The sequence below is a fragment of the Tenrec ecaudatus genome, chromosome 6 (assembly GCF_050624435.1).
Source record: "Tenrec ecaudatus isolate mTenEca1 chromosome 6, mTenEca1.hap1, whole genome shotgun sequence".
NCBI classification, from domain to species: domain Eukaryota; kingdom Metazoa; phylum Chordata; class Mammalia; order Afrosoricida; family Tenrecidae; genus Tenrec; species Tenrec ecaudatus.
The window spans coordinates 19,196,126-19,211,268 of NC_134535.1; the positions used below are offsets into that span (position 1 = coordinate 19,196,126).

The following is a 15,143-nucleotide window of genomic DNA, read 5'->3' on the forward strand; positions in this document are numbered from 1 at the left end:
GCCTCTTGGAAAAATGATCTTGTGATATTAAAAAAAAATTGATCTACCTTGTGACCCAGCTATCCCTCTACTGGGCATATGTCCAGAAGAGGTAAGAAATAAACCATGACCAGTCACCTGCACTCCAATGTTGATTGTGGCGCAACTCACAATGGCAAAGAGTTGGAAACAACTTAAATTTCCACCCATAAGACGAGTGGGCTAGCAAACTCTGGCACATACACACAATGAAGTACTGCACATCACTAAAAGGCACCGAAGATCACATGAAGCACGTCATTTCATGGGAAGAGTCGGAGGAAAGAATGCCAAGTGAAGTCCGCCATTCACAAAAGGACAAGTACAGCATGAGTCCCCTGAAGTAAGTATAAGCAGCGCAGTAGGTATAGAAGAAAAGCCACTGATCTCACAGTATACGGGTTGAGGTCTGGGCAGTTGGGTGGAGGTCAGACTAAACCCAAGGAGGTACATGTTAATCCAACACAAAGGGGCAAGGAGGAAGGAGGTGGAAGGAAAGGGGGTGAAAGTGAGATGATGGCATGGGGGGAGCAGGACACTAACCCACCCAGTGGGAGAATATTGGTTATGTCTCCACAGAATTGGGAGTGTGCATACAGACCCCACCATGGCGCACCAAACCATGAGGGGGAATGCATGAAAAGACTGGGCTACAGGGCCGGCTTCAACCAGAGCCAAAGTGGCCCCCTCCCTAGGAGTATGTGCGACAGAGAACACTAAACCTACAGGTTGGGGAGAGGGGCTGGCATACCATGCCCACAAATGGAAACAAACCAAGAAGGAAAAAGAGAAAGGGACGACGGTCGGTCTAGACCCCTTATCGGCACGCCAAGCCTGGAGGACGACATCCCGGCATGGAGCCGCCACGACACAGAGAGGGCTGTAGGGCTGACAACAGCTCATGACATGTTGTCTCCTTACTGGAGCATACTGAGACAGAGGACAATACTGGACACATGGCAGAGAGGGAGTGTGGTCTGAACCCTCTGCAGAGGGGCAAACCAAGAAGGGAACATAAGAGATCAGCAATGGGAGCAAAGCAAAGCCACAAAACCCTTAAACAGACCCCAAAAAAGACTTCGGGCTAGGAAGGGCAACTCCGAGAATTCCCCCAGGACCACTGGGGAGATAGTCATAAAGGTCAATGGACTGACCTGGAATTATGTATGTTTTTTTCTCTCTCTCTTTTTCCAATCTTTTGTTTTCTTTTTGTTTGGTCTATGTCATTATTGGTTTGCCTACTTATATAAGACAGGCAATGGGAAACAAGCGTGAGGAGAAAGCAACGGAAGACAGTCCTGGAGGGACTTGGGGGGAGAAGGTTGTGGGGGGAAGGGAGTGGCGAGCAAACAAAGCCACAGACAGGGGAACAACTAGGAAATTTAAAGCAACAACAAGGAGCGTGTAGAGATCCTGGGAGTGTTGGAGCAACAGCACCCTAGCTGAGAGGAAGTACTAAGGGGCGAAGTAGGGGGAACATGATGGTAACTAGGAAGCAAAGCTATGGATAGAGGTATAAGCATAGGTGTGTACATATGTAAATACATTAATCCATAAGAATAGAGGCCTATGTACATATATTTATATGGCAATACACTGAGGTAGTGGACAGACTTCAGGCTTCTGCTCATACCTTCCCTCAATACAAGAACACTTTGTTCTAATAACCTGGCGTTCTGTGATGCTCACCCCCTTCTGACACAATTGCTGAAGACAAAATGGGTGTATAAGCAAATGTGATTAAAAGAAAACGAATGGTGCCTGGCTATTAAAAGATAAAGCATCTGGGGTCTTAAAGGCTTGAAGTTAAACAAGTGGCCATCCAGCAGAGAAGCAAGCACACATGGAAGAAGCACACCAGCCGGTGCGATCACGAGGTGACATCGGAAAAGGTAACGGACATCAGAAGACCCATAACAAACAAAAACATATTGCTGAGAATGAGTGGGGTCAGAGCAGAGACCCAAAGTCCATCTGTAGACAATGGGGCATCCCCCCACAGAGGGGTCACTGGGAAGGGATGAGTCAACCAGGACGCAGTGAAGCACCGATGTGACATACAATATTCCTCTGGTTCCTTGAGGCGTCCTCACCTCCCACTATCATGATCCCTGCGCTTCTTCTCACTCTGGACTAGACAGGAGAAGGTACACAGTATAGATAAGAGATAAGTACTGATGACATATGGAATCCAGGAACAGGAATGGGAATAGCAATACCAGAAGGGGAAGGGGAAGGGAAGGACAGGGGGAACCAATCGCAATGATGGACACATAACCACACACACCCCTCCCTCCATGGGGAAGAACAACAGAAACTATGGGCAAAGGGAGACAGTGATCAGTGTGAGAGACATGAAAATAATAATAATAATTTATCATCTATCAAGGGGTCACGAGGGTGGGTGGGGAGGGAGGGTAAAAAGTGAAGCTGATACCAAGGGCTCAAAAGAGAGTAAATGCCTGGAAAAGAAGGATGACAACTTGTGTACAAACATGCCAGATACAACTGATGTATGGACTGTAATAAGAGTTGTAAGAGCCCCCAATAAAATGATCTTTTAATTAAAGCAACAAAAAAAAGGAGCTAAGCACTTTATTAACAACAGTAAAACCAAACTAGAACTCCCTTTCCTTGGACTCTCCTTGTTCTTACACCTACACACGGGGTCCTTCTGCTGCAGCACTCACCAAGACAAGGGCATGTCGTTGCTGATGACAAGCCAATCTCATGCATCACTTCATGCATTGCTGCCCTAGAGTTAAGAATTCTGACACACAGCAAGAGCTCAATTAAGAAACAGGGCATAAAATGAAATATTTAAAAATGTTTACTAACCGTCTGTTACATGTAAGAACTGAGGAAGAAAAGATGAGGTTTTCTGATCCTCTGAAATAACCTATCAGGGCAGTTCTTCTCTCTCCTACAGGGTCACTATGAGTCAGAATCAACTCAATGAATTTGGGGTTTTGTCTCCTCGCTGAGTTCTAGGTTCCTCCGGGGCATGTCCTGTGGAGTCCTTAGAGCAGCCAGCAGAGCGATGGATAATCACTTAAAAAATGTTCGTTCACTAAACTAAACCCCAACCCAGTTCATTATGCTTAGCAACGTGATGAAGTGTAATTAGGTACTACATTGTCCTCAATAAGTGAGACATGGAAAATAAATTTGCCTAAGGAAATAAACAAGAACAAAAGAGCAGGGAGGTAAATAGGTTGTAGAGCCATACTTAAGAGGAAAGTATGCTCAGTGAATGAAAGAAACTACAGGGCCTACAAGCAAGTAAAGAGGGGTGGCCCTTCCCTCTCACCAGCACATAGCCAGCTGCCCCACCCCTTCTCTCCAACATGAAAGCATATCCACAAGCAACTTTCTTGGTCTAAGTGTTTATGCCTTAATTCACTGATTATTCTTAGGAGGCCTGAAAGTACTTTCAGGCAGAGATGACTAGAATTAAGATGTCTTCTAATGTAACAAAAGAAGTGGCCTATAACTATAAGTCTACTTACTATCTGCAGAAGAGACCAAAAAAAAAACACAACTAAATTTTTATAGCAATTTAAGATGATTCTGATTTATCCTGACCATACAGAACAGAATGGAGCTGCCCCTTTGATCTCTGAGGTTGCACTTGTTCCCAGGAGCAGACAGCCTTGTCCTTCTCCTGTGCAGTGACTGGTGGAGTTGAACTGCTGACCTTGTAGGTAGCAGCTCAAAGCATAACCCACTTATTACAAGACCAGGAATCCCTATGATGCTGGCTAGTGAAGTGACTGGGCTAACTCATTTTACTGCTATGTCCATGGCCTTTAGATTTCGGGTGGGTGGTGGTAGTGAGGAAAGGCACTGTTTTACAGAGTCAATCTATCTGAGAAAGAAACACCTTTATATATAGATTCCTAACATGCATGCACCATAGGATGTGTCTGGTTCAGAAAAACTTCAATGAATAGAAAACAGATTTCACAATGTGGTCGAAGGATAAATATAGAAATCGTTTATAAATAAAGCATCAAAATCAAGAAGCAGTTTTAAAAACAGAATTAGAACTAAATATGGGTTCTAAAGTCCACCATGCCCATCATAGTAACAGTATGAGAAGCAGAGCACACAGCGATCTGATCCAGGCTCAGAAGGCCTTCAGGAACTTCTAATTTAGTTACCATCACAACCTGTGAGTTTGATGATAATGAGTAACCAACCACAAACTACACTGTCCAGGCTTACCTATCTCATTACATTTTCCTTAAACAAAGCAAGTGTCAAAAAAGATTTAAAAATAACTTTGAAGAATGGAATGAGATATTACTTTGAAACGTCCCGTCTTTTCTCCAAACTTATGTCTTAAACATATATAACCAGAAACTGTTTTAAGGTCACTACAGGGGAACAGAGTTGAGAGGATCTTGCCGTTTTAGAGCTGTTGTCCAGGACTGCTGAGTTGTTCGAATTCACCGTTACCCCTGCACAACAGCACAATACAATGAAATAGGCTCTGGCCCTGCACTTGTTGTCGTCTTGTCAACCCATCTCACTGTGCGCCTTCCTGTTTGTCAACTGACTCTCTTCTTGACCAAGCAAAACATCCTTCTCCAGAGACTGGTTCCTCCTGATAAAAATGTCCAAGTTACATGAAACAAACTCTAGCAACCCATGCTTCTTAGGAGCATCCTGGCCGCACTTCTTCCAAGGCGGATTTGTTTCTTCTTCTGACAGCTATGGGATATTCAGTATTCTTTGCTAGCACCATAATTCAAATGCACCGTTTCTTCTTTGGCCTTACTTATTTACTGCTTAGTTTTCATACGCATGTGGGTGATTGAAAATATCATGGCTGAGTCAGGTGCATCTTCATCTTTGCTTTTTTACAACTTAAAGAGGTTTTTTTTTTGCAGCAGATTCGCCCATGCAATAGGCATTTGATTTCTTGATGGCTTCTGCGATGGGCCTTTTGTGGTCGAGTCAACTAAAATGAAATCTGTGCCTGACAGTTTAAACTTTTTCTGTGTATCATGATGTTGCTCACCTGACACGATCCTGTGCAGTTGTGAAGACTTTTTGCATTCTTGATGTGGAAGCATAATCCATACTGAAGGCTGTGGCCTTTGACCAGGATCGGCGCCTTAAGTCCTCTTCACGTTCAGCAAGCAGAGTCGTGTTAGCCGCATGTCGCAGGTATTTGATTAGTGTCCCTTAACCTTGATGTCATGATCTTTGTCACATAATCTAGCTTTATTGATTACTTGCTTAGCATACAGATTGAAGAATTATGATGAAAGAATACAACCCTAAATGACTCATAAAAGCCAGGAGAATTGACACACTGGGATTATAGCCTAGGTGAAGAATGACCACAACTGTTTCAGAAGTTGGTATCTTCTTAGAGGCAAGGATGGCAAGACTTTGTTTCATGTCCTAAGGGCATGTTGTCCCCGGAGAGGGATGGTATGCGTGGTCAGTGAGAAAGAGGAAGACACTCATGGTGCTAGACTGACTCTGGTTGTCTACATCATGGGCTCAAACACAGCAGTACTTGTAAGGATGACACACGGATGGGCAGTGTGTTATACATGGAGTCATTATATGTCAAGGGGAAGAGAAGACTATTGTAAATGCCATGGGCTGCCAAAAGGACAAACAACTCTGTCTTGAAAGTATGTCCAGAGTGTTCCTTAGGGGTAAGGATGGTGACACTTCATCATATATACTTTGGACATGATTTCAGGAGAGACCAGTCCCTAGATAAGGGCATCATGTTTGGTAAAGCAGAAGGGCAGCAAAGGAGTGGAAGGCTGTCTCAAAGAGATGGACTGGCACCATGGCTACAACAATGGGGTCAAGCATAGGACCATTGTGAGGACGGTGTAGGACTGGACAGTGTTCTGTTTTGCCCTGTTGTGCACAGGGTTGCTATGGGTCGAAGCCAACTCAATGGCACCTGACAACAACCCAAGAGCAAGGCCATTCCAGATAAACTGTTCAGTCAGCAGCAATCAGTTTATCTCTTCTACAGGAGAGCCTTTGATGAACACTCAGAAATTCTGTCTGTGGCTCTAGGAATTACTCACCCTACCCCACCTCTGTGCTTCTTAGAGTGAAACAAAGCTATTTTACCAAAGTAACTTTTCAGATAAAAGCCAGTTAAAAAAAAAAAGCAAATACATCGACAAAAGAAAACATTTTAAGTACTTTAAAAAAACAGATTTTAAAATCTACAGTGTACTCTGGTGACAAACACTGAGTGTTATGTTACAATATTAAATTCTGAGAAATTTTTAGAAATATATTTGTGAAGCACATAGCAATTTTGTAAAAATCTTTTTCTCACACTTCTGAAATGTTGTTTAACTCATAATAATGAACCTTCCATTTCACCCACCCCCAAAACCAGCTTACTCCTAGGCATATTAACTACTTTCCTTTTTGTTTTAGTCTTTACGTCCCGAGTATTTGTTGATTATGGGGAAAAACATAGTGGGTCAAGATGTTTAATAAAATCTTTTAAAAACAAATTCTATATTTCAGTTAATCTATTTTTTAAAGGCACCATCTCAAAAAATGAAAGGGATATCAGGTATGTAGCTACAGAAAAAGGTATACTTTTAGTTATTAAGGAAACAATCTTTCAAAAGTTTGCAGGGCTGTGTGCATGCACATAAAAGATAACCTAAACATAAACTCAGTAAAATTCAAATAATAAATTACTGACAATAATGAAAATAGTAAAAAATTGAAAACAATAGTTAAAGGTATATTAATTTTAACTTTACACAGTGTTTTAATAAACTTTCATTAAAGCTACATTTTAGGAAACAATGTATTCAAGTGCTCAAGAAATTATTTCTATTATTAAGAAGAAGCTTATGTTAAATTTCCTTATAGAATACAATGAATGCCAAAGTTATCTGTTTGAAGATTTCCTTATTTGAATTTTTTAAAAAGTCATTTATACTTTGATAGATAAAAAGCACCGTGAACAGTCTATTATGAAGCCACAAGCCTTAGTTCTCAAATCTGATCTAGAACAGAATGTAAGTAAACTAGAAAAATACATGAATTCTTATTCAGTTGCTGTCAGAAAGACAAACTTTAATAGCATTCCATTAATAGCTCTTATAAACAAACGGGAAACCTTGAACTGTACGTTATGTTAATATGCGATTGTGATCCAATTTCTAGAAGTTTTTTTCATTTTTTACATTATCATTGCTTAAAACATATTTTTGGTAAATTTGCTCACACTGAAATCAGCTCAATTAGAAGAAATGGGCTAGAGCCCAAAGAAATAGCTTGATTTTTCTAAGCCTCAGTTTCCTCGTTTATGGAAAGGGAAAAATAGGAATTCCTATCACACAAGGCTACTGTGACAAGAAAGAGAAGTGAATCTATAGAAAGTACTTACCAGAATGCTACACATAGTAAGTACTCGGTAACTATGATTCCAGGTGTTCTGGATTTTAATCTTGGAATGCAACAAATACCAAATTCTCTTCTCAGGTTGGGGTTACAAATAACAAAGTCAAAGGGGCAGAATGAAATAATCTGCTGTATTTCTCACCAGGCATTGTGGTGATTTCCAAGCTACCTGATTGACTGCAACCTTTTCACTTTCTGGTACTTAAACACTGAAAGTGGAAGCCTAAACACAACTGATGGTGGCCCACGCCGAGAGATCAATACAGAGGTTACCCACCTGTGCAGCTCTTCGGTTTTGTCTTCAGTTGGACCTACGATTAGTAAACAATGGCGAAGGACAGCTGCCATGACACGGAACTGATGAGAATCACTCTATGGCAAATAAAACAGAGGAGAGGAAAATTGGGGTGGTTAAATGCCTTGATGAAGAAGTCTGGCACATGACCACATCCCTGGTATCCCTGGGAGTCATCCCAGGGTCTGTCTTCCCCTCAATTTAGCTAGAAGGTAGGCTATGCTAGGAAGTTTCCCTGGGCAACAATCAACCAACAGTCACTCTTTGACATAGCCACCTCCAGACAGAGGATGAGGCCAGAAGTTGCTGACTGAGCTGTTACCTTAAGGAATTTCTAGCAAAGACAAGCACAACACGCATTCATGCTTACTGAACGATTTACCTTAACATTCAAAACTTTAATAAAAATGTTCCATATTTTAACTTTCAAAGGCAATGAATTAAAGCCTAACAACTTCATATTCGTCAATCTTCTTAATCTCTTAGCTCCCCTAGAGCTACTTGTAAATTACACAAGCAAAAACAAGTGATTAGAATTTTTCCAATGTTTACTCACTGGTAGTGGTATTAAGGTGCTGTACTATGGTGGCAAGCATGTGCTATGATGCTGGAAGCAATACCACTAGTATTTCAAATACCAACAGGGCCATTCATGGTGGACAGGTGTTAACCCAGTTTCCAGACTAAGACACTAGGAAGAAAGTCCTGGTGATCTGCGTGTGAAAATTAGCCAAGAAAAAATTTACAAATCACAATAGAACAGTGTCTGCCATGCCTGCTTTGCACATATCAGGTTTGGTGAAGTAGAGGACCAACAAGGGCATGCATGGGAGACTGTCAGAAAGAAGGAACAACTGGGGCAACGATGGGCTCCATCCGGCATGCTGGCGATTGTGGGGATGATGAGCAGCAGGCAATGTGTCATCTTACTGTGCATGTAAGTTTGCCAGGACACAGAGTGGACTCAGCTAACCACCACAGTAGTATCAGTGAGACAGACACAGGAAGTCAGGAAGAAGGCAAGGGGTGGGAATTAAGCTAAGTGTTTAACCTTCGTTTGGGTTGGGTGGGGGGATATGTATATTTCTTCAAGGGTTTTGTTTACTTCATTTTTAGTGAGATCTTGGACCACTAAAATTTCTTTAATTGCTTGCATCAAAATCATGTCTTTTCCAAAATGCTAGTACATAGACAACATAAGAAATTACAGATAATTATGATAGAGGGGCTGGATATGCCATACTTCAGGAAGGTTCCAATTACATCAGAAGCTATTTAAAAATTCTTAGTATAAAATTACTTTCAAATCTAAGTAAAGGGAAACACATTCGTGTATCTAACTCATGGGCACCCTCTTATTACTCCCAACACTTACCCACTGCCCTCTAGTTGCTTCCAACCCAGAGCTACCTCTAGAGCAGTGCAGACCCCACCCCCTCCCTGCCCTGGGCTTCCCAGCCTGGAAATCTTTATGGCAGCAGACTGTATGCCACATCTTTGTCCTGAGGAGCAGCTTGTGGGTTTGAACCACTGATGTTTGGTTATCCACCAAGTACTTTTAACTACTGCACAACGGGGCTTTAAGTACTCCTAATAAATAAGAACATATGAATCATGACAACGCCATGTGTTGAATGATAAATCATTTGAAGGTGAAGGGAAAAGGAGAAAGAAAACAACAGAGAGACAGTGACTTGAAATAAGCCATAAGGGTGATTCCATCTATCTCCAATGTCTAGTTAAAACTTCTCTCACATGTCAATATAATTTTACGTACCCCAAATTTCACTTAAACCCATGGGAAACTCTTCTACTACTTAGATATCTCTTAAACAAACAAACAAAAACAACCAAAAACCAAACTCAATGCCTTTGAGTTGATGCCAATTCAGCAATCCTATAGGTCATGCTAGAACTGCCGTGTGGGTTTCTCAGGATGTAACTGCACCCCTCCCCCTCAGAAAAAGTTTTATTAGCACATAATTTACACATCACCTAATTCAATATTACAATCATTCAATCATATCAAGGGGCATTGAACAGTCATCACCACATCAATCTTAGAGCATTCTCCCTCCCCCATGGGAAAAAATGCCTCTAACATGAGTTGTGCAGTCACAACCAGTTCCTATTGTGCCCTCCTCCCTCCTGAAATTATTGACTCCTGAAATCCCCTTTCCCTCCCTCCCTATCACCCCCCCCCCCCGCATTCCCTTTAACCCCCTGTGTCAGTTATTTCATTATGCATCCACTCCTGTGTTTCACTGCTGGGGAATTCAACAGGAAATAATAAAGGCAGTTAAGGCTAAACTCATAACAGTACAGAGACAGAAATACAAAGGTGCGTAAGAAGGTAAAGACCCCCACCAACATTCAGAAAGTCAGGGAGGAAGTTTCTGTCATGGAACAAGTTAAGAGATACTTGCTCCCAGTATAAATTCAGTTTGTGTCTGTAGGAGGGTCAACTGCCCAAGTACTGAGTTCAATCCAGCACCATCAAAATTACAATGGTCTTTGCCTGACGGTATGGCTGTTTGAGACTCTTGCCTTTGGCTAGAACAGCAGTTCTCAACCTGTGGGTCCCGACCCCTTTGGGGGAGGGGGGTCGAACAACCCTTTCACAGGGGTCTCCTAAAACCATCGGAAAACACATAAATATTTCACAATATATAATTACATATTGTTTTGTGATTAATCACTATGCTTATGTTAAATTTATGTTCAATTTGTAACAATGACAATACATCCTATATATCAGATATTTACATTACAATTCATAACAGTACCAAAATGACAGTGATGAAGTAGAAACAAAAATAATTCTATGGTTGGGGGGGGTCACCACACATGAGGAACTGTATGAAAGGGTCGCGGCCTGAGGAAGGTTGAGAACCACTGGGCTAGAACAGATCTGCCAGGGGCTCAATCTGAGACAGATACTCTGTAGATGGGTTTGGGGCTCCAACCGCCCTCTATAGCCTTCTACAAACTGGGTATCCATAACTTTAACTCTGATACTTTTCTTTTCACCATACTCAAATACTGTCATTATCAAGCCTCCTTTTTCTCCCGCCCGAGGTGCATCCTGTGGTTTTGAACTGTTGACCTTTCAGTTAGCAGCTCAATCTGTAACCTCTACTCCAATAACTCAGTGTACTAATACTTCCCTTGCTTCAAAAATTAACTGAGGAATGTGCTTCCTTTTAGACTACATTTTCTTATCATCTCAATATCACAATTTTTCTCTCCTTTCACGCTGATGCTGAAAAGCCTCTTGCCAAACTACTCACTTTGGCCCTTCCATGAATTGAAACTACAAACCCAAATCCGATTTCTTTCCATGCTAGTTCTTTCTGCCCCAGTTTTTACAACACCGATTCCTAAGTTTATGCTCTCTGTCTGGGAAGTCCCTGGGTGGGGCAAACGGTTGAGCACTTTACTAGCTGTTTGAGCCTACCCAGAGGCTTCTTGGATGACACACCTGGCCATCTGCTCCCAAAAGTCACAGCACTGAACCCATGGAGCAGCTCTACGCAGCACACACACGTCATCATGAGCAGAACTGACGTGACAACAATTAGCAGCACCCTCAGCCTGCAAAATGTCCTTGCTTACCTTAAATGCCCCAAATGCTCTTCATTGCTTTACTCTCAGCCACTGTTAGACCCCTGACCTGCCTGCCTCTGCTCTTTCCACCGCCGATTCCTTTCCATCCCCTGGTGTCAGCAAAAAGATTTTCTCAGACCATCTTACTTCTATAGACTCCTTCCTCCATTATTCTCTATCATAGCTTGTTACCAATTCTTGTGAAATCTAATTCGGTTATTTACTTTCAGAGATTTTGCTTCCTCCACTAACCTACTGAGTTCATGAAGACAGAGGCCAAATGCTTCATCGTACTCCATAATGGGAACCTGGCTGGCACTCACAACTTTCTCCTGTAGAGTGGTACGCGGGGTTCTCGTCATTGTATCAGCCGGCTCCCATACTCTTTTTATTAATGTACAACACCTATGAACAATAAAGTGCCCCAACCATGTGTGCAGCTGGTTATGGAGGAGCTTCAAAGAGTGTACGGAAACATGGGATTAAGAATAATGGAATTTTCTCACGAATTTCTTGAATCCCTTCATAAATTTTCAAAAACACACAGCACATCCACAGAGCCTGTACTCAAACCATGCAATGGCAATATCAGTCAGGCCAAGATTAATAACCCCAGAATTTTCCTTCATGTTCCCTTCAAATGACCATCTCCTGTCCCTCAAGGGTGATTTAACTTTTAACACCAGGGCTTACTGATTTTGTTGTCCATGAACTTTGTATCAATGGAATCACATTTGGGATTGACTCCATAGCAGTGAGTTTGGTTTGGTTTGGTTTTTGTGCCTGGTTCAGGGATCTTCGTGGTGTAGTGGGTTACAAGTTGGGCAGCTAACTGCAAGGTCAGCAGTTTGAACCCACCAGCTGCTCTGCAGGAGAAAGATGAGGCTTTCTGCTCCTGTAAAAATGCATAGCCTTGGAAACCTGCAGGAGCATTTCTACTCTGTCTGACAGAGTCTCCATGAGTCAGATTTGGCTCAACAGCAGGGAGTTTGGTTCTGAGATCTGTGCTCTGTATGTAGTAGAAGTGTGCTCGCCATTGGTATTGCTGAGCATGTTTCTTGATGTGTTGCATGTGTACATCATTTGTTACTAATCCTCAAGGCCAGGAGTACAGAGGGGGTGTGTCCCCACAATGAAATATTGTGTATGATACTGTATTAAAATTAAAAAACCTCACTACCATCGAGTTGATTCTGACTTACAGTGACCCTAATGGACAGGGTAGAACTGCCCCTATGGGCTGTTCCTGAGATCCTAACTCTTTTTTTTTTCTTTTGGAACTTTCTTTACTAGTGTCTAGCTTCTCTGTCTTTAGAGAAAGTAAGCGTGCTTTTTTTTTTTTACATTTTATTAGGGGCTCATACAACTCTTACCACAATCCATACATATACACACATCAATTGTATAAAGCACATCTGTACATTCTTTGCCCTAATCATTTTCAAAGCATTTGCTCTCCACTTAAGCCTTTTGCATCAGATCCTCTTTTTCTTCCCCTCCCTCCCTGCTCCTCCCTCCCTCATGAGCCCTTGATAATTTATAGATTGTTATTTTGTCAGATCTTGCCCTATCCAGAGTCTCCCTTCCCCCCCTTCTCTGCCGTCCCTCCCCCAGGGAGGAGGTCACATGTGGATCTTTGTAATCAGCTCCCCCTTTCCAACCCACTCACCCTCCACTCTCCCAGTAGCGTCCCTCACACCTTTGGTCCTGAAGGTATCATCCACCCTGGATTCCCTGTGCCTCTAGCCCTCATATGTACCAGTGTACAACCTCTGCCCTATCCAGCCCTGCAAGGTAGAATTCGGATCATGGTAGTTGGGGGGAGGTAGCATCCAGGATCTGGGGGAAAGCTGTGTTCTTCATCGGTACTACATCGCACCCTGACTGACCCAACTCCTCTCCTAAACCCCTCTGTGAGGGGATCTCCAGTGGCCAACAAATGGGCCTTGGGTCTCCACTCTGCACTTCCCCCTTCATTCACTATGGTGTGTGTGTGTGTGTGTGTGTGTGTGTGTGTATATATATATATATATATATATATATATATATATTCTTTTTTTTTTTTTTGCATGATGCCTTATACCTGGTCCCTTTGGCAATTCGTGATCGCACAGGCTGGTGTGCTTCTTCCATGTGGGCTTTACTGCTTCTGAGCTAGATGGCCGCTTGTTCACCTTCAAGCCTTTAAGACCCCAGACACTATCTCTTTCGCTAGCCGGGCACCATCAGCTTTCTCCGCCACATTTGCTTATGCACCCGTTTGTCTTCAGCAATCGTATCATGGAAGTGTGCAGCCAATGATATGAGATCCTAACTCTTTATAGAAACAGAACGCCTCCTCTTTCTCCTGAGGTGTGCCTGGTGGTTTCAAACTATTGACCTGGAGGTTAGCAGCCTAAAGTGTATGTAGTATACCGTTAGGGCTCCCTGTGATACTGTATTACACAAGAGTTTAAATCTGATAACTTGGAGGAAAAAAAACAGTAACGAAACTCGGGTCCTTCACAATAATAAGTGGGAAAAAAAGCATTGTTGTTGATATTGTGATGCATTCAAACAATAGAACCCACTGAATGAAGAGATCACAATTTATTCATCCTAATTTTGATGGACACTTAGGCAGGCTCCCAATTTGGGGCTATTTTAAAGAGTACTACTTTGAACATGCTTTTTACATGTAATTTAGAAACTATTTTCCAGAAAAGGAGTGTGTGTTGCCAAGCTACTTTAGAGGATGTAATCTAATGTATCGGCTCACCAGTGGTTTAAAGCTGCACCAACAACTCAAACTGTCAGCCTTTTAGTTTGGGCCATTGTAGATCTGCAGTGGGCTTTTGTTGCGCTGAGTAGGTATTTTCCTGATGACTAATAAGGTGCACCCCTTTCCCTAAGCTTGTCATCTGAATAGCTCTGGTCAGCAGTCTGCTTATGTCTTGCCCATTTTTATACTGTTATGGATTGAACTTTGTCTTCCACGAGGTTATGTTAAAGGTCCTAACCCCTACTGCCTGTAAATCCCACCCATATTAGAAATAAGGGGGTGTCATTAATGAGGCTAATGAGGTCATCCCAAGTGGGCCACAAAGCTCATCACTTCTGAGTTGTGTCCTCCAACATGAGCGGCACAGACTCAGTCCCGACAACGAGCAAAAGAATGCCATGGGCTGCTGGCAGACACTGGCTGCTGAGAGGCCCACCGCCAATGTGGACATGGCCAAGACTCTGAAGGAGATCTGAGCCTGCAGAGCGATGGGAAAATCAGTGTCGATTCTTTTGTCATGGCAGCGCTAAATAACTAAGACAGGCTGACCAACGTTTAAAAAATCAATTTATAGGGTCCTTTTATGTATTTGGGATAGTTCTTTATTGCACACCTGTACTGCAAGAATCATCTCTTAATTGATAGCCTGATGAGAATCTTCTTTTGGTAAACTCATTCTAATGAAGATGAGTCTGTCCATTTTTCTCATCAGTTTGAGCTTTGAAAAAAAATCTTTGCCTATTTAAGACATGCTTGCTGCAGATTACTCGGCCACAGCCCTGGTGCTTCTGACCCAGCATGTCTGGGACATAGCCTGGGGATTTGCTTTTCTACCAAGTTCCCAAGTGATTGCAGCTGCTGTGTCCACAGACCCCACATTGAGCAGCACTGCCACCAACTGAGAGGGAAACCGACACAGTTCGAATGTTCTGGCCCAGCGGTCTTTTGGAGCTCTGGCATCCCAGCACTCCTCAAAGTATCAGCCACAAAAAATTAGTCCTACGTGTTGCAGTGTATTGCAAAACAGGGCACTAAGTTCTGTGGGTC

General features: G+C 42.5%; 1 protein-coding gene across 6 annotated transcripts in view; it reads right to left on the reverse strand.

Moving 5' to 3' along the window:
* RIC8B (RIC8 guanine nucleotide exchange factor B) overlaps positions 1 to 15,143 on the reverse strand; it is a 161,620-nt gene that overhangs the window by 94,798 nt on the left and 51,679 nt on the right. For all 6 annotated transcript variants that reach the window (XR_012784875.1, XR_012784874.1, XR_012784873.1 and 3 more), the window contains exon 4: positions 7,712 to 7,806. Coding sequence is in view for 3 of the 6 variants with exons in the window: in XM_075551038.1 (XP_075407153.1) it covers positions 7,712 to 7,806 (95 nt within the window). In the remaining 3 variants the exon portion in view is untranslated. The remainder of the gene's footprint in view (positions 1 to 7,711; positions 7,807 to 15,143) is intronic.